This window comes from Xiphophorus hellerii, chromosome 23 (assembly GCF_003331165.1).
Source record: "Xiphophorus hellerii strain 12219 chromosome 23, Xiphophorus_hellerii-4.1, whole genome shotgun sequence".
Taxonomy (NCBI): domain Eukaryota; kingdom Metazoa; phylum Chordata; class Actinopteri; order Cyprinodontiformes; family Poeciliidae; genus Xiphophorus; species Xiphophorus hellerii.
This window is the reverse complement of record NC_045694.1, coordinates 13,735,474-13,759,279: the sequence shown is the minus strand read 5'-3', so window position 1 is coordinate 13,759,279 and position 23,806 is coordinate 13,735,474. Positions and strand designations below refer to the sequence as shown.

The window sequence follows — 23,806 nt, the reverse complement described above, 5'->3', positions numbered from 1 at the left end:
GCAACTTTCTCTGACTTTTGGGATGTTATTGACTAAAAGCTTGGTTTGTATTTACTAGTTTGTAACATTTTTACTAACTGGGCCATTCTGGCATCAGAATGCATTTTGAACCATTCCAGTGTAGCGTTGCTGAAAGGTGACTCTCTGCTCTGTTCTCTGACCTTTTATAGTCTCTATCAAGATTTTTATTCATCATCTCTGATCTCTCTGTTGAAGAAAAGCATCACCCACCATGATACTGCCACCACCATGTTTCATTGTGAGGATCAATTGAATTTAGGAGAGTCGAGTTGTTTTCACACACCATGGTGTGTGAAAACAACTCGATGGTTGTTTTCCATCGAGTTGTTTTGGGGAATTGGTTCCTCAATTTCCCATTGGGGAATGGGAAATGGGTTGTCCTACAGGCACAGACTTCATTCTGTGTACTGTTTACAATCAGGACCCTAATATATTCTTTATGTTTAGATGTTGACAACAACATGCTCATTATTTATCGTTAAGCGTTATGAAAAGTTAAAAGAATTAACCTCCTTTAATTCATAGTTTGGTATTTAATAAATGGACCAGAAGAAATGTTTTAATTACTACTTAGACTTTTTTTTTCTCCTTATAATTAAATTTTTCCATTTACTGTCCAAACTAGAAAAACGTCTATATTTGTTAAATCTCTCCAAAATTAAATTACTTTTATTAAGGAATTACATAGTTTTTGCTGTTATGTCAATATTAGAAAATCATTATTTTGTAATCCTGAGACAACTAAACTTATTTTGTCCTGATCTTCAGAAGGTGGTCTTAACTTTTTGGAAGCAACATACTGCAGTACCTGGAGAAAACAAGCTGCCATTGTAATTACAGGGAGCCTAAATATATGTGTCTGGTTTGTGATGTCACGCCCAGCTTTCCTGGCTGTGACCACAACTGTTGTATTGAAGGATTTCTGGTACTTAAATGATGCTAAAGTTGGCTAATAATCTACAAGAAGCAAACGGATAATTTTTTTTAAAAACAGAGAGCAGATTGCAATCATGGTTATTTTAAAAATGCATTTAAAGTTGAGTCAATGTCGCAAAAACATACTAAAATTACACTGTTTGCTCTATTTTCTTTTTAAATTAAAAAAAAAAAGAAAAAGCAAGAAAAAGTTAAATTAACTCAAAACCACAGGACCTGGACGAATGTTAATTTACATCAACTCAGCAAAAGTTTCGTAAAATAAATAAAACGGATGGGATTAAAACAATGTTGAGTAGTAGAACTGTATCGAAAACGACTACTGCGTTTAGACAACAACTCGGAACTAACCGTCACCGAGTCAGAGATCGTCAGGACTCATTATGGTGGTGCAACAACGGTACTTCTCGTACACATGTTAGCGCTCCTGCCTGTAAATTACGTGAATAACAAGCTGTCTCTCCGTGGCTCATTCAGCTCTTATTAATCGGTGACCTTTAAAACTTTTGTTTAAACATGAAACTACTTACGCACAACATGTTGACGTCGCACGTGAAGGGAGTAACCAAGGGATACCCGCTGCTCATCAAGGTAAAGTCGGCTAGCATTTAGGCTAATGCTAACACCGAGCTATTTTGATTTAAAGCGCGTTCTTATTTAATTTTCTGAATTCAAGTCTGTAAAGTTTCATAGAATACACCCAGTACGCACTGAGACTGTTACAAGAAGAATAACGACAAAATTACGTTTTTATATCCCAATTGTAGAAAAATAATAAATGAGAAAACGTAACATCCATAGCACCTTTATATACGTTACTCCTTAAGTAAATCTATGCACTCACTGTTTTTATTTATAGAAATGTCCCTGTTTTGCGTAAAGGTTGCTTGTACTTTACTGTTTTGTCACATTTAACCATTTTAGATCGATAAAGTAGATATTAATATGAGACAAAAATAAATAAATACAAAATGCAGATTTTAAATGAGGATTTAATTTGTTATGGTGAAGATATAAGGGAATGCACATAAGCCAAAAAAAGTCAGCTTAGTTGCCTCGACCGTCCTTAGAATATTTTTTGAACAGTGTTGGGACTCATCAGGATGATTTTTGTGTGTATTGCTGAATCAATAAACCCTGACTCTAACTGTGGTTAACTTAAAGCCTTAGAAATGGCTTCATAACTCTCTCCATGCTGATAGATGTGATAACTTATTTCCATCTGATTTGCTGTTGATCAGAGACCCCTGATAGTCCAATCTGACAGTGCTGGTGTTTATGAATGATGTGATCTTTGTGCAGGCCACTGAGGTGAAGGTGAACGAGGTGGATTTTAATCCTAAGTTTGTCTGCCGGATGATCCCCAAACTGGAGTGGAGCGCTCTGGTCCAGGCTGCAGACCAGGTCAGTCAGAGATCAGTAGTTTTCCTTCCATCCTGCAGAGCAGAGATATGAAATGACAGTTTAAAGTATGTAGGTATTTAACATTTGTCCAGACAAACATTTGTGACGCAGTGTTTGTTTTTCGCTCCTCAGCTAGGTCATCGAGAGGACCTGCCAGGTGAGCTGGTGCCTGACTATGAGAAAAACGAAGACTTCCTGAGGAAAGTGCACCGAGTTCTGCTGGAGGTGAAGATCGCTCAGACTTTAACGTCCACTCTTACGGTTGCTGCAATAATTACTGCAGAGTCCTGCTTGAAATAATAGTGATAATATGTGTTATTGCTCTGGATTAGAGCTTAGTTGTTTTATATTATTGGTACACTTTGTGTTACCACCAGCCAGAGCTGAGGCTCTGTTCCTATGTAAACTGGTTCTATCCTGGTTGGACCAGAGGAAAAGAATAACTTTTTGTCAAAGGGCTAGAGACAAAATCATAGGTGGCAACTACCAATCAGAATATTAAGAACGCCATATTCAGAACTCTGGAGTTACTTCAGCTTTTGATTTGTCTAATAAAAAACTAAGATTTATGACAAACAAATGTGGACAAAATCTGTGTGATAACAGATCAGGCTGAGACTCTGGCAAATGGCAAAGAGCAAAGCTTTATTTCGTCTGCAGACGGAGAACAACACAGCAGCGAGCTGCTCTGAGTTCTGACTTGGCGCTTCAAGCCCTCACAATATACAGAACTCATGACACACAATGTGGTCACTCCAGTTTTAGTTGGAACAATTTTCATGCAGGTCACGTAACCACAGGGTGGGGAGAGTAGAACCTCGTCCTCACTGGAGGGTCAGTTAGTTCCTTGGATGATAAACATCTTCTTGTTCAAATATGTGAGATTCCAAAAATCAGGTTTGCTAATGGAACAATTTTGCATAACAAGAACATTGTCATACCAGAATACCCAGCAGGTGCATCAATTTCTCAAAACTCTGACTTGGTGACATTCTATAGAGAAACTTGTTAAACCTCAGGGCTTATTCCATCACACTGTAATTATCTGTTAACAAATATTCGCTATTTGCTGTGGTATGTATGGTGAGGCATTGTCGCTGCAGGGACCCTCTGACTGGTTCTACAGAAACTCTCTAACCTACATACTCTATCAGATTGAACAATACTAATGTGGTTAAATGAGTAAAATAATTAAATAAAATTATTAAGAGAAATAATAAAACAATTTTTACTTCACACAAAAAGTTATGTTTACTTTGGAATATTAGCTCTCTGACTTTTCCTCTGTTTATTATGATGCCATCCTTTCATACAGTAGATCAGCGTCTGACATCAAGATGGTTTTACTGCAGCTGTTTTCCACTAAATTCAAAACCATGATTTCCAACACTTCTTAAACACTACTGGTCTTTTGATAACATCAGATAACATGATTCTGCTTCAGATACTGTTTAACTCATGTTTGTAGTGCTGCTGGACGAGGATTCAGTCTGTGGTTTTAAAAATGAAATGGGTGCCAGATTCTGAGATAAACTCTGATTTTTGTTTTTAAGCTTTCTACCTGAGCCATTTCACACGATCAAACATTTACTGGATGAGTTATTTATTGACGTCATTTATTGAATTTAGTGGAAAACAGCTGCAGTAAAAACATCTTGTCAGAGAGCTAATATTCCAAAGTAAACATAACTTTTTGTGTGAAGTAAAAATTGTTTTATTATTTCTCTTAATAATTTTATTTAATTCTTTTACTCATTTAACCACATTAGTATTGGTCAATCTGTTAGAGTATGTAGGTTAGAGAGTTTCTGTAGAACCAGTCAGAGGGTCCCTGCAGCGACAATGCCTCACCATACATACCACAGCAAGGAGCGAATATTTGTTAACAGATAATTACAGTGTGATGGAATAAGCCCTGAGGTTTAACAAGTTTCTCTATAGAATGTCACCAAGTCAGAGTTTTGAGAAATTGATGCACCTGCTGGGTATTCTGGTCTGACAACGTTCTTGCTTGGCTCCAGGCTAGCTAGCATTAGCTCAGGTTATGACCTGGAATCTTTTTGTTAGGCCTGTCATGATAACAAATTTTGCTGGATTATAAATTGCCCCTTAAAGTTCAATAAAGTTTTATTTCTAATAAACATTTAACACTGGAACTGGAAGACATTTTAAATATTGAAAATAATAAACAAAACACATGAAACAATGAATAACATGGACACTAAAGTCTCTGCGAATAAAATTGTCCTTCAAAAAGTGGACTACTTGGGACCAAAGCACCTATTTATTGCTTATTGCGACTAATCTATGATTTAGTGGAAAATCTTACATCAGGACTCGCAACATTACAACCTGTAGAGCCATTTCCCCCCCTCAGTCCAGATAAATAGAAATATAGAGCTGCAAAAGCTGCATGACCCTTGGAAAAAGATAACTTACCAACCGAAATACATCAGAAATACATACCAGCAGGCATCTGTTGTGGTTTTTAAAGAATTACCATTTTATTTTATTTTCAAGTTTTCAAATACAGAAAAACATCAAAGTTTCACAAAAAAGGAAATAAATGCATTTTCTGAAATGGAATGTTCCAGATTAGTTGAAAACAATGTCAAGAAATAAATGGGTCGATTTTGTAAAAAAAAAAGACAAAAATTAGAATGACCAAAAAAATCCAAATGCTGTGTTGTTAGAGTGGCGTTTTTGTCTCAAACCACAGAAAATAACAATTTTATGTTCTTACAAAATTTTTGGTGTTTAATAAAAAAAAAACAACCTAAAGTGACGTCTGGTGATGACCTGACACAGCTCCTGTCTGTCCTGCTGCAGGTGGAGGTGATCGAGGGATGCCTGCAGTGTCCCGAATCGGGTCGAGAGTTCCCGATCTCCAGGGGAATCCCCAACATGCTGCTGAACGAAGACGAGGCCTAGACGACTCAAACTTCCACCCAGACGGGACTGTTTTGTTTTTCAGAGACGAGCTGGACTCTGGTCAGAGTCGGCTCCATGGGAGAAAAGGCCGCATCCTTCGGTTGGTTGTAGTTATGACATTTTAAGCGGCTCCTGCTGCCAGCAGATGGAAAAGATTAGAAGAATAATGGATGGAAATGTTCCCTGAGAGTAACCCCCCAACCCCAGCGGTTTGATCTGTATTTATTTTTGTAACTGTTTCAGCTTTTTCTTTCTCAATAAAACTGCTTCCTGACAGCCAAAATCATTAGGTTTTTGTGGAAAATATGGATTCACTTATTTTACAGACGTAGAACCGCTGAGAGGAACTGCTCTGAACCCCATCTCGCCCTCTCAGGGTTGGATGACGTGGCAGTGGCTTGTCTATATTTGGCTTTAAGGAAAAAGAGGGAGAAAAAAGCAGGCAGGCTGGAAGTTGTTTTTAAGGAAGTCTGTTTTTTTCCCCTCTCCTTAAAGCCACACATTACAGCTCTGTAACCCACACACACGACACCCCACCTGGGCGGGATCCGCGGCTCTGAGATGCCCCACAGTTTGTCAGATCCTCCTGCGAGGCCGCGTTGATAAATGAAGAGGTTTTCCGTTCGTTTCTGGCCATCTTTGGATTACAGCAGGGAGTCGAGTCAGAACAGGAGCGTGTTTGTTCGTTATCATTTTTAGAAACTCTGCCAGGACAGACGATGAAAGGAAGGGTTGGCCTGACCAGAAGCCTTGAGGCTGCCTGAGTCTCTCCTACCTTTCCCTTCTACTTACTGCAATTACAGGCCTGTGCCCGCAACTATAATAACGGTATAATGTGATGGCAGCAGAGCAGCAATAAAAGCCACCCCTGGCAGATTAATAGTCCTCCAGAAGTGCTGAGCTGTAATTAACAATGAGACTGAAGAGGAACAGACAGAAAAGAAAGGAGCTCGACTCTGAGCGTGTAAAGCTGAAGATAAAAATGGATGGGCTGCTTTCTGAGCCGTCTAATAAAATCACGATGAAGCTCCTCAGCTGGCAGCGCGAAAAGCTGAAACTGCAAATCACACCCGGGATCCGATCCATGAATAATTTAAGGATGTTTTCATGGTGCAAGAGGTAGAGGTCTGGGCAAATACTGTTGACACTTTTCATCTTGGGGAAAACAGGAAATGCCTATAATTGCTCCAAAGGTCGCACAATTCAGCTCAGGGGTCATATTTCATTAATGAGAACAAAGTCTGTAAAAATTGAGCTAATGGACTTTTGAAGTCTACGTCTTTTCAGGGAACATGCAGCAAAAAGCTGCAGTGCAGAGGCATTTTAAATTCCTCTTTGCTGTTGGTGTCCACCTGTATTTTATTATATGTCTCAATTTGAGAATAACATGATTATTAATTATCAGTAATAATTATAACCAATAGAATAATAACTGTTGTGTTATTTTATTCTCTACAACTATGGCGCGCCACAGTTTTAGTGTTACCTGGTTCATGGTTCAAATTCTGTATAGAAAATCTCCTGATAAGCATCTTTGGCTAAACTATTATTAATTAGTTCATTAAAAAAATATACAGTCAACAGGTTAAACCTACACTATGTTGATATTGAGTCGAGCAGAAAAGTGTGAGCTTTTCAGATGTTGATGTTAGAAGTTTTAGTTTTAGCTGCAGAGGCATCCTTTGCTTCAAATGATTAAGTCTAAATAAACGCTGTGCATTTTAGGCAATTACATGTTTATTTTCTTGTTTAAAATTAGAATTGAGTTTGTAATATAATACAAAATGACTCTAAGTGGTTAAATGTAAAATCTGCAGTGTGCCAATTTTTTATCTGATTCATTGTTGGAATAATCAATACAACAATTAGTTGCAGCCATGCCTTAGTGACTTTTACCATTTTAATGTGATAAACCAACTCAAAGTAGAGCTTAATTGTGAAGTGAAGAGAAATTGGGCATAATATTCTTTTTTAAAACGGGGTTTCAAAAATTAACTTTGCATTTGTATTCCAACCCCTTTACATTGTGGCCATAAATAAAGTCCACTGGCAGAAACTCCACTAAAGTTGGAATTAGAAATTGATAAATTGATGAATTTCTCAACCTTAAAATCCAATATGGCGGCCCTGCATATTAAAGTAGCAGCTTACTAGTAGAATAGCAGCTGTAACACCTCAATAACCCCAAAGTGAGACAATACAGGATATTTCTATCCTATATTACTCTGAACGGGCTTCCAGTAAGTAAAGTGAGTCCAAATATTTATCATGAGCTAAATGGAGATTCCTTCTTGTGTTTTGCTGACCCGTATAGAGTTAATAGCCTGGTCCCCGGTAATAAACCTGCGGTCAGCCTTAATGTTGGTCAGGGATTATGGCGCAATCCTAGGATGTTTACCTGCTGAGCTGCATTTCTGATGGGTAAATATTGCAAAAATGTGCAACTCTGTGAGCCTCTATAGTGAGAGGATTACTTCTGCCTACATAATGACACACACTCCCTTCACCCTGGGGGCATCCGCCCCACTAGCGCCTCCTCCTCGTCCTCCTTTTTCCCTGAGAGGCTCTCTCTGCTTGGGGCTCTGTTTCGCACTGAGGATCTGCAATATAAGGCACTCACAGCATCCGCTGTGACAGGTATGTCTGTTTTTACCAGACATACTTCGCTCATTAAGAGGAAGATTTCCAAATTCACTGCAAGATTTCTTTCTATTTCTGAAAGTTTGCTGCAAAGGGACTTGTTTCACGTTTCTCTGCTTCGTGTATTTTTATTTTATTCCCCATGTTTTTTGCTCATGTGAGACAGTAAAGGACTTGCCGTGTTTGTTCCAACATAAATCAGACGTGTTTTTCATATATAGGCCTATATATATTTTTTTCTAAGTGCATTCAGCCTTCCCAGTCTTTTTGGGACTGTAGCTGTATTTCGTGGAAGCGGATATGGGCCAGTTTTCTGCTCCACAGATGCGTCTTTCAGAGGTGAGAGCGCCGGAGTCGTGCATCCTCGGATAAACTGCGGCCGCTGCAGGTTTTTCTGTGTGGAGGATTTGAGACATGGGCTGAGCTCCTGTAATTTACTCTGCGTTGGTCTCCTGAAAGCTACTCAAATATGCGAGGATGGACGGCGGGAAGCGGAGACTGATGAAGCTTTAATTTCTCACGCACCGGCATCCGGAACAACTGGACGTTAATTCCCAATTTAGTTAGAAAGACGAATACGTCAGTGATTTAGTTTGGTTTAATCTTTTTTTTTTTTTTTTTTAAAGTAATGACAATGCCTTTTTTATTTCTAATATATGAAGGGCGCACGTACAACTTATTGAGAGCAGAGAGGTAAAGTTGGTTATCTGTTATTATTCTAATAAATCCGAGGTGGAAAAAGTTGGGACTGTTTGCACTTTTGGATCACGTTTCCTGCGCGTTTGGTTCGGAGACGCAGCCTCACCGTTCACGGAGCTCGTTTCTTCCCTCATCCCGGGCAACCATGTGGCTCCCCTTCCTCGCCCTCCTGCTCATTCTGCGGCTCTCCGAGGCGATCAACACGTGTCGGTCCATCGACCTGGACGCGCAGAAGTCGCGGCGCATCGAGGCGGTGCGCGGCCAGATCCTCAGCAAGCTGCGCATCCGCAGCCCGCCGGAGGACGACAACGATCGGCGGTCGGGCTTTGTGCCACCCGAGATCATGCTGCTTTACAACAGCACGCGGGAGCTGCTGAAGGAGCGCACGCGGCTGGCCGAGTCCGCGTGCGAGCGCGAGAGCAGCGAGGAGGATTATTACGCCAAAGAGGTGCAGAGGATCGACATGCAGCCCCCCGCGCACCGACTCCAGTAAGTGTCCGGAGGTCAACAGGGTCAGCTGTAAATATGGCTCGGTGCCAGAATGTTTTAATGCACGCTCGTCACTGTTTTAATAATTAAAAACAATATTTTTTTATTTGACTTGCCCTCCAAGGTGAAGCACGTGTGTTTAGATTTGGAGAAAAAAAAAAAAAAGACAGATTAATAACTAATATGTATCAGTAACTCATTTTCTGAGAGAAAACCACAGGGGCAATTTAATTCATAACATTTAAAGAAACAGAAGATTATGAGTTTAAACACAATTATAGAAATTAAATGTCTTATTACGCACTTTTTATCAGCATCTTGATTTGACTTGAACATTAGCTCCACTTCCCAACCTGAGACGCTTTATGTCATCCTTTGTATTTCAGCTGATAAATTAAATGTTTCCCAACATTTAATCGACCCGTCAGAATGTAAACATCGCATATTCCTTATTTGCTGTTCATTGATGTGATTTACACTTTATTTCCCTGTAACGGCGTCATGTCACCGAGGCAATCTGACTAGATTCCCAGGTGATTCTCTGTGGTTTTTTCTAGCTGCCAGATTTATGGGCTGATATCATTTACACTGGATTCCCACTAGGTGTCAGTATATGGAGTGAATTTCAGTGAGGGAAGGAAACGTAATGACTATTGAAGGGTTAAACCTAAAGTGGCTTACTTTTAAAACTGTTAAACCATCTGTAGTCTCCCTATTCTTTACTTTAATTTATCCAAAACTCCCTGGAGAAATGTTGATGTTGCATCACTGTTTGGTGCATAAAGTTTGGCATTACTTGTTCAGTGCACCCTTGAAATGATTCATTACAGATCAGAGTTGTAACCCGCCCCCCAAATTGATCAAACAATGAAAAACACTTTTATTTTCAAGGGCTAAATAATTCGTACTTCATGGCTAATGGTTTGGTTGCATTAGTAATGTGGGATCCAAACAGGAATTATGAATATTTTATTTTTGAGAGTCCAAATTATTTAAATAATCAACTAATTTAGTAATCAAATAATCTTTAGCTTAATTACAAACCCTGAGTTTCTTATTTTGTTATTATTTTATGTTAGTTTTAGAAAAATGTTGGTTCTTCTTTATGTGTTTTATCACTTTCAAAATAAGACTCTGGTTTGAAGGGCATGTGTGAGCTATACTTTAAAAATTACTGTTTAAACTTTATTCTGCCAAGTTTAAACCTCCTCATCACATAGTTTCCATAGTGATGAATGTCTACAATCCCTATCGGACTGAAATCCATCTCTGCTTTTGACGGATTTCAACTGGAAATTTTAACCTTTTTGATGGGCAGCTAAAAGTTTACATGCAAGGCTTGCATATGCACTAGTGTTGACATCAAGTTACCATCAGAGGAACAACATGGCTTCAACACCAAACAGGAAGTTATTTGTAATTTCTTTTTACAGCCAAGAGCAAAAATAATCTCAGTACCTTCAACATTTTTATATTTTAAACTATTTTCATCCAACCAAGAAGCCATTTTCTGATTCAGAAAAAGAGAAAGGCATCTCTCACAACACAAGAAGACAACGTAAAAGGAGTAAGAACTTTGAAAAACTAGTTTTTATTATTGAAAATGGCTCAATCCTCAATAATCTTTCTTAAAATTACAGAAATCAAATGATACTTTCAAAGCATCTTTTTTGCATGTCTCCACTGGTATTTTTAATGATTTTTCTGTGATGAGCTCCGAGTCATTACCAATGAAATGCCTTGGAACTTCCCTCATGTTCTTCCACTTGCCTGTGGCGTGTTGCTCACAAAAATCAGTGGTGTAGACAAACAAAGGACTTCTCAGGTTTAGAAAAAAAAATCCGTCTGATGAACAGTATCTGAACGTCACGTTGTTTTTATGAAGCTGAAAAAAAAAATGTGCTAAAGGCCAGAGAGAACCGTCATCTTTCAGCAGATCTTCTATCTGCTTTCAGTAGGATATTGTTCATTGATTAAAATTGTTCTAAAATTATAAATTAGTTTAATTAATAATAAAACCAGATTGTATTGTAACAGGTTTGTTTCTTGCACAAATGATGACAGAGGTGAGTCATTTCCTTTCCACCAAAAAGTAAAGAAATATAAAGTTTTGCCTAAACTAATGCCTAATTTTTGATTGTTTGCAAATTGTTTGAAGGTTCTAAAAAGCTCAAACTATGTGGTTTTTTATAATTGTCATTTTAAACTTTAAGTTGGAGTTATAAAATATTGTACACAATTTTTACAAGTGGACAGTAGATATGCATGGACGTGTAGTAATTGATTACTCTATCAAGTTAGTCTTACGATCAATTGATAAATCGAGTATAAAATATTGCAACATTCTGCAGATTTTTTAGCTAATTTTATACAATATTAGAAGTACATTAAAAATGCAAGTAAACAAATAATTAAGTTTATTTTTTTAAATAAGGAAATAAACATTTTATTGTTTAAAATGCAATAACATAGCGTTCCTTTAGTGCACACTTGATCATTTGTAGCAAAGGATGCATCTGCAGCCAGACAAATGCTTCAAATACTAACATGTGAAGAGCTGAGTGCTTTCTGATGGACTTTACATCAATGATGTGTAGCGGTGATCTGTTTAATTGATTAACAATTGGATAGGAATTAATTGGATCAGTCCTGGATTATTGTATTTTTAAATGTAGAGGCTGATAGAGAATCAACCACTCTAACAGGAAAAAAGCTTACCTAAGAGTGGGATCGCTTCATTTCATAAAAGTTTTTGGCGCATTAAAAGTGTGGTTGTTTAAGATGGGGTGTCCAATGTGCTGCGCTGCTGCAGAGGAACCATTTAGCGAGTCTTTTGTGGTGGCAGTGGGTTTTGGTTTAACAGACCTGTTTCAGATTGAAGGGTAATTGAGCTGGGTATTATGTAATTACATAACGGGGTGATTTTTCATGCACTCTACCCATCAATCATCCATACATTATACATAAAACCCAACACTTTAAGCCTGTAATTTAGCCTGAAGACTCTCATCAGCCGTAATTATGTCCGAGACAATGCATCAGTCCCACAGTCTGAAGACTTGACCGTTAGTCATAGTTCTGGATTTCTTTCCCGTCCAGATGCTGTGCAGCCGGCGGCACCGAACCTCTACTACCGAGTGGTCCACTTTGACGTCAGGGATGTGGACCTGATCAACAGCACCCTGGTCAAGGCTGAGTTCAGGATCTTCAGAGCTCCCAACCCACAGGCTCGGGCCTCGGAGCAAAGAGTGGAGCTCTACCAGGTACACCTTGTCCATGGTTCACATGTTTCATGTCAAAGGTTAAAATCTAATTTCACAAGTTATAGAGCTGAACAAATTGTTAAATTTGTACAATTTGGGTCTCAACTCCTCCTAAAACCAACCCAGCTGTTTAAACAAAGGTGTTTTTTGGCAATAAATGAATGATTTTTGGTGTCTGAAAAATTAGCAGTTTTATTACGTCACAAATGAACGGGGACTGTGCCGTTACCTAGCAACCCAAACTGAGCTCCACCACGTTTGGTCTGCTGGTTTAACCGCTGTGTGTGCTGCACCACATCCACTAGGAAATACAAGAGTTTTGTTGTTGACTTACTATTCAGAAAAAAAGCTTTGTTTTAATGTGACCTTTATTTTGAAAGCAGACTATTTCCTGTACTCATTCGTGAAGAACCTGGCTGTGAAATAATTTACTGTTAGTGTTGTGTGATGTAGCATCAGACGGCCAGTTCCCTGTTACAAAGGAAGACAAACAATGGCGTTGGCATTTTCTCAAGCACTTATATTTAAATAAACTCTAAATGTTTCTCAATTAAATTGGTATTTGAGATTTGTTGCTTTGCTTCAACCAATCATAAAACTATACAATGACCCAAAAAACAAATCAATTAATTTATTTGGTCCTGGAGTGGTGAAGTAAGTGTAGAAATGCAGGAATTTATCATAAAACTCTTGCATCGTAGATTTTTTAATTTATGTGGATTTGAAGTTTTTCCAACAGTAGTAATAGAAAGACAGTATTGGTTGCTGCAGCTTCCTGACTCTCTGTGTGATTTAACTTTTTAAATTTTTTTAGCAGTTTTCATTTAACTTTAGGTAGGAATTCATAAACATGGTATAATGTGCAGTTGAATCTAATGCTTTTTATATATTTCAACAATTTACTGCATACGTTTAAGTAGAAAACGTAGCTACATTATCCAAATTTAGACAAATATAAGAACAGGACAAAAACAAAATGTGCAAAAAAACAAACTTTTGCTCTCTAAATGCAATAAAGAGAGCAGAGTTTTTTCTGACTCAGTGAGTTATCATGTTTTAAGCTGAGCAGCGTCATATCTAGTTATATGTCCTAGATTTTAAATATAATCTAAACTTTTTCAAAGCTTTTTTTAAACCCAGCATGTTTTATGAAAGTTGTGGGTTAAAATCTGTTCAGTCATCCTGCTGTCTGCTGAAGTCCGCCTTAAACCCAAAGTTATCTGGACTCTTCATAAAGTTCCCTGTTCAAGTGTCAGCCTGTGTGGACAGCAGATTTTAGTTTTACACAAACACACTTTCTGTTGCGTGTGCAAAAGCTAGCCAGTTAGCAAGGCCGCATTATTCACTGAACATACAAAATGTGATTTCTGTGTTTCCGACTGGTCTGCCAGTTCCGTCTGCCGGAGTACATGAACTCTGTCCTTTTCTTCCTGTGTGTTTGTTCTTCCAGATACTGAAGCCAGAGGAAGACAGCACGTCCACTCAGCGCTACATCGACTCTCGGACCGTCCAGCTGAGAGCTAAAGGAGCCTGGCTCTCTATGGACGTCACAGAAACAATCAAAGACTGGGTGTCAGATCCAGGTTAGCTTCATGCCGCTTATGATGCAAACATCTGTTTGTATGGTTCATCTTCATGTTTTCTTCTACCGCGTTCTTCTTCAGAAAACAATCTCGGCCTGAAGCTGGGCGTCCACTGTCCCTGCTGCACCTTTGTCCCATCCACCAACAACATTGTCCCTAACAAGAGCGAGGAGCTGGAGGCGCTGTTCGCTGGTTCGTTCTCATGTCTTTGCTTCAGATTAATTATGCGTTTGGGGTTCAGCCTGCTGAGCAGGACTGCTGCCTTTTTTGTGGGCTGCACATTGTTTGTTTAGATGTTGACTGTTTATACATGACTGCACATTATTTGCATGTGAAAATAAACAGCTTGGAGAACCGCAGAACACAAAAGAAGCAAACCTAAACCTCTGCTGCATCGCTGTGAAAATGAGAAATGCGGCTTTGCAGACTTATTATGATACCATCCATCCTCCAGATCATGAGCTGTGAACTCAAAGAGGAGAATATTATGTAAGAAACTTTAAAAAGGATCCATGAATCACTTGCTCACTATCGTGCAGGAATAAAGGCGAAACTGTTCCTCCGCACACTGAGATACTGTTTTATTCCAGACTGTGTGTGTTGCCTCATGTAGGCCCTCAAATTATGGTGCTCAAAGGATTTGCACTCAGCTCTGCCAAGTCTGAAATTTTTTTTTCTCACACTCGGAAAAAAAAAAATGCAATTTGTGATACTCGGAAGACAAGCAGGGGCTTGTGTTTGTGCTCCTGTGGTACAAAAAGAGACAGTAAAATCATAAAGTCAGACAAACTGTCAGGTCGTCAGTGCTGGATTTTTTCTTTTTTATAAGCAGAACATCTGTATTGCATTCCTTTATGCTTCGTTTACTCCTTAAAAAATGTAAAAACCTGGAAAATAAGTTTTTCTTTTGCCTTCCTCAGAAGCACAAAGTCATTGGAGAAAGAAAAGCACAGCTGCAGCATTTGTCTGCGTTCATAATTATAGAGAAACAAACACTTTGCATTTAGATGTTATCATTTGTACATATTTTAGTGATACGGTCACTAAAAGTGAACCCAGTGACAAATTGCTCACGCTTAGTTGCAAGCATTTTAATTCACTCAATTTCTATATTTCAGTTTCGTGTAAAGAGGAAAACAAAATTCTGTATTTTAAAAGGATTTAGTTTTTGTGTGGCAAGAGTTTATATTCAGTAGAAGCCTCTGAGGTTTGTCAGAGAAAATTAGTAAACAAACAATGAACACAACCAAACCTTTGTTAAAACGAACACAGCATATTTCCTGCCCTGATAACAAAATCCCTACTGTAAAACACGGTGGAGGCAGCACCATGCTGTGGGAATGAGTTTGCTTGAGCAATTACGTAAGAAACCTGTCAGAGGCAGCAAAAACCTGAGACTGAAGCGAAGGTCTGCTTTCCAGCAGGGGAACAACCCAAACTGTACATCTAGAATGGCCTAGTTAAAGTATACACCTAAACCTCAAATTACAATTTGTGGTTCAGCTTGAAAAGTGTGATGTTATGCTTTAGCTACCTCAATCAAAACACGTAAAGCTGCATGTGGAGCGAGAAGCGACTCAGAGGGGGTAGATATATGTGCATGCCACACTTTTCAGATTTTTATGTGTAAAAACTTTTGCAATTTGTTATTTTGATTTATCACATAAAATCAAAATAACAAATGGAAATAACTATTTGAGGAATCCGGAATAATTTGAGTTAAAACAACATTTAATTTCCCTTTGGGATCAGTAAAGTATTTTTTATCTTTATTATTTTTGGAGTGAATTTTAGAACAGCTGGTGGTTGTTTATCTGACCGTCTGGTCGCTCTCTGTAGGTGTCGATGACGAGCGGCTTCGTCAGATGAGGAAGCCCGGTCAGGTTAAAGGCCAGCCGGATTTCAGCACCAAGACGCCACACCTCATCCTCACCCTGCTGCCTAGCGACCGAGTGGACAACCCGGCCAAGAAGAACCGTAAGAGGCGGGCGGCGGCCACAGAAACCACAACCTGCACCCGGTAGGCCGCCTTCCAGCCGCTCATGTGCGGGTTTCTCTCTCTGACTGACAGCTCTGACGCTCCTCCACTGTCTTCAGTTTGGTCATTTTGAAGAATAGCTGCGGTGGATGCCATATTTCATTTTTTTCCCTTCCTGACCCACTTTGCAGAGTATTGTGTGGCAACCCTGTGTTTAGAGAGCAGGCCGACGGGTGTGCAGTGTTTTATTTAGACTACCTCGTGCTGCAGGAGAAAACTCTGGCAGCCCTGCATGATCATTACAGTAACCTGTTGTAATTTTCCCATGACCCAGCCCTGGGTCGCTGCCCCAGACACTGCGGAGCGGGATGGAAAGCTGAAAAGTCACTTTGTGTGTCTGCCTTTGTGTTTCCTAGGGGGTCGGATCAGGGCTGCTGCCTGCGCTCGCTCTACATCGACTTCAGGCGGGACCTCAACTGGAAGTGGATCCACGAGCCAAAAGGTTACACAGCCAATTTCTGTGCTGGTAACTGTCCGTACCTCTGGAGTGCCAACAACCACTACAACATGGTGAGTTTCAGGGATCAAACGCTAAAGTAATGTATGACTGGAGCTGAACAATCTGGCTGGTTTGTGAAGAATAGATTCTTAAGATCAGTGGAGATGCACTGATCCAGGATTTTGTGACTAAATACAGAGCCTGTAAAATCACTTTCATCTTATTTCTCTTTACGAACTAAACGTGTCAACAAATTACTATTCCTTTATGCATGAGTAACATTCCTATAGACGCACTATATGTTTGTATTTACTTGTTGAATGTAAGCCTAATTTTAAAAGTAGACAGGGTGTAAAACTGGGAGCTGGTTCCACAGAAGAGGAACCTGATAACTAAAGGATCTGCCTCTACATTTAGAAACTGTAGGAGCCAGAAGAAAACCTGCAGAAATAAGGGTTCAATATTCAATACATAGACTATTCACTGAACTCTGATCCAGAAACGCACAGCATTCTGGGCGAATGTAGGCAGAGGAAAGACTTTAGCTGCTCAACTACTCACGGCCAGCTAAGCAAAGTTTGGTGGAATCTAACTCACTCACTCTTTGGTTACCTAGCAACTCACTCACTCTTTGGTTACCTAGCAACAACCTGTTGAGTAACAGCAGTTTAAGGTCCCGTCATCCTGCCTTATATCTGCTTAAAATAAAAAACGATGGTACAGAGTGAAAACTGTGGTGGATAAAAAAGAAAAAGTCATACCACCAGTTTGGCAGTATTTAAAATATTTAAAAAACAAACAAAAAATTATCAAATTATTGATATCAACTGATGTGAAACTCTTTATATCGTGATACGTTTTTCAGCTAAACATCTACCAATAGACGTTTCTGCTCTTAATTGGTCTCCAAACACCTATTTCTTTTTTTTTTTTTGATGAATCTTTATTCATTCAAGATATTAAGAACAGCTGTCTCATTTGAAGCAAAGTAAGAAGAAATTGGTGGTTTTAAAGTTTTGCACAGCATTACCTGCTCACTTTTGGCAATGACAAGATAAAAACGTACCGGTAAGGTGCATGTAAAACCATCCCAGAACGCCATCACAACGTCAGACTGACGTTTCTTAGGTGTTTCGTTTTGCTTATTTCAGCAAGATTCTCTCAAAAACCTAAATCTCTTTCTGCACGTATTAAAACCAGGTGTCCCTGTAGTAAAGGACTCCAGCTGGTTCTGTAATTTGTCTGCGGTTCTGACATGTCGACCACCGAACACATTTGGCTCACAAATTGATCCGCTCAGCAGCTGAAATCGTATATCAAGAAACGATGGGAAAACATTTAACTCTCAAAACTACATTTGGTTTCAGTCCGAACACCAATAGTGTTATAAAAAGATCTGATGCAACAAGGAGGAAAAAAATGCTCCTTTCCTAACTTTCCTGCAGTTTCTACATCCAACTTGTGGGTTGTCTGCTGTTTTCTATTGACTAATAGCCTCAGACCTTCAAATCGCTGCATTCTTATTTCGTTTTGGGCTTTTTGTGTGCCAATTATTATGGAATGAAGATTGTCGACAACCTTTTCCAGTAAGGCCAAGTGAAGACAAATGAGTTCTTTTTTTCCAAGTTATATTTTCCTCCAATGTGAAGATTCATGGCCTCTCGTGCTAAATAATTTTCACTGGAAACACTGACAGACATGTCAGCGTGGACACCCAGCCAAATTATATAAACAGAAACATCTGCTATTGTCAAGAAAAATCTGAGCAGTCTCTCTGGTGAAACGGACTCCTGCCTGATCCAAGCTCAAATCAGCTCTCTGCCTGACTTTAATACATGGATGGTTTGAAGTGTGGGAAATGTTTTTCTCCTAAATAAGCTTGAAGGCCTTTGTTTGTGGTGGCTAGCAGCTCAGTTAGCTGAGGCTGGTTCAACCCAGAGTCATGAATGGACTGCCACCTCACACAGCGTACAGGCTGATTAAACGCGTTCAGCTCCACAAGCATGAAGGCTGCTGCTGCAGAACCGTCAGATCTGGAAAATACAGACTGTCCTTGAAGTATCTTTCAGATCTGGACATTATTGGACGATACAAAAAAGTTAAAATATTCACAGATTGTTTATTTTATTCCCTGTTCCCTGAAAAATATCAGAAATCCTGAACATTAGTTCCATCCCTCTGTTCATCTACCCGTCTGTCCCTCCGTCCATCCATCCATCCATCCATCCATCCATCCATCCATCCATCCATCCCTTCTTTCAGCCATCAATTTATTCATCCATCCTTCATTCTGTCTATTCATCCATCTGTACATCCATCCATCCATACGTCCATCCAACCATCAATCCCTTCATCTGTCCATTCATCCAGACATCCTTCTGCTTATCCATCCATCCATCCTTCCTTCTATCTATTCATCCGTCCGTCCATCAACCTTTCATTTGTCCATTCATCCATCCATACATTTATACATCCATCCATCCAGTCTGATTTTTTAATCCAAGTTACATTTTAAATTTCTAACATTTATTGTTAGCCTTTATATTTCTGCTGATATCAGGATATCAGTAAACAAAGAGAATATCCATTTGAGAAACCATAATCACTATGACATTTCTCAGATAAAGACATTTCATGACAGATTTTCTGGTGCTAAATAATAAACCTGGTATTAAATGGCTGCTCACTTGTAAAACGTGTGAGAGCCGCTGACCTGAACCCACCAGCAGAACACAGTAGTCTCTTCAGGAAAACAGGGAGGGAGTCTGTGAGCCAGCAGAGGATCTCCAGAGAGACTCCCAACTGGCTTCACATCCACATTCCTCATTCAGACCGATTAAATTTTTCACATTTTTGCCAAGAAGAATGGTGAAACGTTTCAGAAGAAAAATGTGCCACTTGTAGGATAATTCCCTGAAATATCTGGAGCTGCCAGAAAGGCTTTAATGAAATAAAAAGTCTGAATAGTGATCCATTGGTTTAACTCAGTTCTTATTTTGAGACTGCAGAGAATTGCATGTGGATTTATTAGAATAAGTCCAGAAACTTTCCACCAGGACTGTATTGTCGACTGTCTTCTGGCTGCTGTTTTGTTTTTACCATAAAAATGTGAGAATGGCATCAAGTTTTCTTATATAACTCTTATTTCCCACAAAGTCAAACCATGCTTTAGTTGCCTGGCGATGTAAGAAAAACAACCCGACAACTCTTGTATAACAACCAAAGCCCTCAGCCAAAACCCTTGCTGAGGCAGGATCTCATCGTTCTCAGAAGAAAAAATGATTTTTGTGGTATTTAATAAAAAATCTTCTCCTGTCTCTCCTCTGGTCAGATCCTGCCGCTGTACAACAAGCTGAACCCGGAGGCCTCCGCCTCCCCCTGCTGCGTCCCTCAGGACCTGGAGCCTCTCACCATCATGTACTTCTTTGGCCGCACGCCTCGAGTCGAGCAGCTCTCCAACATGGTGGTCAAATCCTGCAAGTGTCGCTGATAAAAGCAGAGGAGAACTCTACTAACTGAGATGGATCCTTCCTGGCAAACTGAATCAGACGTCAGGACTTTTTTTTTGTTCCTCACAGTCATGCTTCACTCTCTGGAATTTTCCGTTTGACGTTGGACCCTGTAAATACGACTACATAGGTTTATTAAACGTGTGTTTCTGTATATTAAAACTCAGAAAAGCCTTTGTTTTTCCATCAGGACCGAGCCTCGGTGGTAGCCACACCAGATGTGTTTGCTCTAGGCTTAAAGGTGTTAATTTGAAGCCTGCGGCGGTGGCGGCGAGGTGAGGCCTCGCAGATTCTGCAGAGATGAAAAAGCGAAGGAGTTCAGGGAGCAGATAGCAAAGAGAAGCAGGAGCCGCGTTCAGGCGGGGGCCCTGCCAGCTCTCTGCGGTCCCCAGGCTGAAATCTGCCCGCCGTAAACAGGATGTGAAAGGTTTCCAGACACCGACCCGACCACTCACGGAACGCCAAATTTAAACGCTCCCCTCGTCTCCTCTCCTTCTCTCCCTCTTTCTCTGTGCATCGCTCGAGGTTCTGGGATTTGTGGTGGGAGGAGAGAGGGAGAAAAGAGAGGCTTTGAAAATGAGACGTGGGATGATAGGGCCGCATTTGGAATGGCTACACGTTTGGAAGGTGGTATTTTGCAGCCGTGGCAAATTTGTAACTATTCAGGCCTGGCGCATGCGTCTCATAATCACACTCCCTTTTTTTTCATCATGCGATCATTATCTTATTATAAGAGGGCAGCCTTCCTGTTCTCCTTATCTTATTCTGTGACACCTTTTGTTTTCCAAACTCCTCCCTGATTCAGAGTCTCTGTGCACCCAAGCATCCACACTGACCACTGTTGATAAAATATCTAAATGCTGGAAAAAAAAAAACATCTCCGGGTCTGATTTTAAATATAGGCTCTCTGGTATGCCAGTGGTTTGTGTGTGAGGAGACAGTGTGTGTGTGTGTGTGTGTGTGTGTGGGGTGGAGGGTGGGTTGTGGGGGTGGAAATCATGGTGAAAGTGATTCTTATAGCTTTTATTGTGATTGTGCATAGAGCAAGATTAGTTTCTGTGCCGACTGACGATAAAGGGACAGGAAGCAGTTCAATCATGGCAAAACACCAGGCTGCCACAACAGCAGCCAGTTATAGATGAATTAGGCGGTTTGTGTTGAGTCCGACCACGGCCACAGGAAGTGCTGGTTTTCAGCTGGATGGCTGTGAAATTGTGTAAGTGGATATGTCCAACATTATTCTGGTCAACACTTTGTGCAACAGCTTTCCTAAATGCAAGATTTAAGGACTGATCCACACAAATAGGAAACCAGCTCAGCTTTTAGGTGGTGGAGTTCCAGTCAGAAGTTTACATACATTCATCCTCCATTATTTTTGGGAAGTTTAACTATGTGAACTGGTGTTTTTTTCCTGGGGAGAGGTATTATTGAACAAATTCACTGTTTCAAAGACACCGTAGGGCTTTTTAAAACCATCAACAAGGCAGAGGTGGGGACTCCTAGTCATTAATATTAAGACTTTAGACTTGACTTGAAAAAATGTTCAGACTTGGGATAGACTTTGACTTTTACACCACTGACATGGGACTTGAATTGGACTTGAGGGTCATTGCGCGTAACGGAAACCCTTTAAATTCTAGACACTAACAGGTACCATAGAATTGCACAAAAATCCGTGAGGGACGGCCGAGTCTCTGCTCGAAATTCCGTGAAAGAGGTGTACGGAGCCTTGTGCCAGAAGCCCATTAAAATGCTGTCTACATCGTTTTAAACTATGTGATTGTGAGCGTGAGGGGGAATAAAAATAGCAACAGGTATTTTGTTCCATATAACACAGTAGGAGTTTAACCGGTAAACCTTTTATGGATGCAAACTCGACTAAAAACCCACCTGTTTAGGATTGTATTTGAAACGTAATCAATTACAAATTTATTGATGGAGCCTGACCTAATAGTCGTGTTTTAATTGTTGATTCTATGTTGCATTGTGTTTCTGTGTTTGATATGATGAAAAGCACTTTGAAATGCCTTGCTGCTGAAATGTGCTATACAAATAAAATCAGATTGATTGATTGATCCTGTTTACTTGAAAAACATATATTTTACCCAAAATCTAAAGTTAAAAACACATATTATTAAGTGGGCCCCATTAATTAATTTCACTCATTCCGTAAGCTGCAGCACAACCAATCAAATTAACAATATTTAAAAATTTAAAAATCGGGTGAAAAAAGCCAGAGACAAACAAACTGATGTATTTTGGGTACATCAACAATGAAGTATCAAAAAAACAAAACAAAACAAAAAATAAAACAGTGCAAAATGCAAAACCTGCTAGAAGAGGATCTCAGATTGAGATGCAACAATGTCCAACTTTGTTTGACATTTGAAGTTGGACAAAGAACGGCAGGTGGTAGCTACTTTTCTTTAGCTTAGGCTTTAGCTAGCTCCTTGTTGTTAGCAAGTGTACTCTGGGATATGTTGATGACACATCTTAACTTTCACTTATATGCTATGTTGTCATAAATCCAGTCCTTCAAACTGCATCAACAAATAATGTGCACTGTGTTATTAGGACTGTCGATAGTGAGCGGGGTCCCATGTTCTGTGCCTGAACTGTGCAAGATAGAGGTGGTGTTTTTTATGCTTTGTGTACAGCTGCACATAACATTGTCAAAGAAAAAAAAACAACAACCTCAAAGGGACTTGAAATTCCAAGTTTCAGACTTTGGACTTGACTCGACTTTTGCCTGTCTTAACTTGAGACTTGACTTGGGACTTGTGGATAAAGACATGAGACTTGCAAAACACGGACTTGGTCCTACCTCTGCAACCAGATCCCAGTCTTATTTGTTTTTTTAATCAGAAATGGCTTTTAAAGGTGTTGACTAATTTTTTCACCACAATTTCATTTCAGTTCAATGCAATTTTAAAAGCACTTGTTGCACAAGTAATGTTTTTTTAGAATTTTACTCGTTCGGCTCCTTGACATTGTGAATGCAGCAGTTTGTCTGTTTTAACATCGAAGGACACTTTCAAGATGCCTCTGGAGCTAAAATAGTTTAAAGAGGTACAAACTGTTTTTGCAGCCATAGCAGTAAACTTGTTTGTCTGAGCCGCAGCAAAGCTACGTTTTCACTGTATATGAATGCATCTCATGTGTTGGGGTGTCAGGACTTCAGCTGTGGTGAGGCTCCTTCTTCCCCCCAGCATCTGTTAGTCCTTTCCACTTAACTACCCCTTGTTATGTCCAACCTGTACTTATCCCATGATAGAGCTCCTTGCTGTTTGCTCTCACACTGGAACCTTGTCTTTGAGAGGCACACACACTCTGGTTGTTGACCCTTGCTTTCTCACGCACACCCTTCTTTCTTTAAAAAAAAAAAAAAAAGCCATATTTGAATGTGTGCGTAGATCCCCGGGGCATAGAGAGCCCACTCATACATGCAAAACATACAGATGCCATGATTCATGGGCCTGGTTCGTCACACATTCACTCATGCTGACTGAAAATGTAAAGAAAGCCTTTGACAGAAGCTGCAAAACATTCAGAAAGATGAACAGAAGGCAATTCTTCCTTACATGCACCTCATGAGCTCACAGTGCAGCTTTTGGATCAGAGTCCCAACTGAAGTCATTTCTACTTTTTCAGGCAGCTAAATTCAATATATGACTTCTCGGGGCAATGGCGCACTGCCATGAAAGCCAAATGAGGTTATACAAGCTGAAGAGAAGAATCGAGGTTCAGTTACCGATCTGCAGCCTCAGGATTATTAAAATCCTTTGAAGAGTTACTCTAAAAGTGGAGAGGAGGGCCTCTCTGTTCCTTCTTTGCACAGAGGAGGGTGTAATGCC

At 39.8% G+C, this 23,806-nt stretch overlaps 2 protein-coding genes and 1 long non-coding RNA gene across 3 annotated transcripts; 2 read left to right on the top strand and 1 right to left on the bottom strand.

The window, feature by feature from the left end:
• The first annotated feature begins 1,323 nt into the window (after window positions 1-1,323).
• trmt112 (tRNA methyltransferase activator subunit 11-2) lies at window positions 1,324-5,578 on the top strand. The gene is made up of 4 exons (XM_032555791.1): window positions 1,324-1,548; window positions 2,260-2,361; window positions 2,494-2,586; window positions 5,191-5,578. The coding sequence occupies exons 1-4, from the start codon at window positions 1,474-1,476 to the stop codon at window positions 5,290-5,292; spliced, it is 372 nt and encodes a 123-aa protein (XP_032411682.1). The 5' UTR covers window positions 1,324-1,473; the 3' UTR covers window positions 5,293-5,578.
• Window positions 1,932-8,882, bottom strand: LOC116714968 (uncharacterized). Its single transcript, XR_004338151.1, has 2 exons — window positions 8,738-8,882; window positions 1,932-2,393 (listed from the first exon to the last, which is right to left on the bottom strand). It is a non-coding gene; the product is annotated as an uncharacterized LOC116714968 (long non-coding RNA).
• On the top strand, window positions 7,866-21,606 carry tgfb5 (transforming growth factor, beta 5). The gene is given in 8 exon segments (XM_032555790.1): window positions 7,866-9,100; window positions 9,102-9,120; window positions 12,220-12,383; window positions 13,834-13,966; window positions 14,048-14,158; window positions 15,806-15,986; window positions 16,361-16,514; window positions 19,775-21,606. Coding segments are annotated over 8 exon segments (1,245 nt in total). The 5' UTR covers window positions 7,866-8,776; the 3' UTR covers window positions 19,934-21,606.
• Window positions 21,607-23,806: the final 2,200 nt, after the last annotated feature.

Coding starts and splice junctions, on each gene's coding strand:
- trmt112 (XM_032555791.1), top strand. CDS start 1,474: ATGAAACTACTTACGCACAACATGTTGACGTCGCACGTGAAGGGAGTA. Junction 1,549..2,259: donor GATACCCGCTGCTCATCAAG/GTAAAGTCGGCT, acceptor ATCTTTGTGCAG/GCCACTGAGGTGAAGGTGAA. Junction 2,587..5,190: donor TGCACCGAGTTCTGCTGGAG/GTGAAGATCGCT, acceptor GTCCTGCTGCAG/GTGGAGGTGATCGAGGGATG.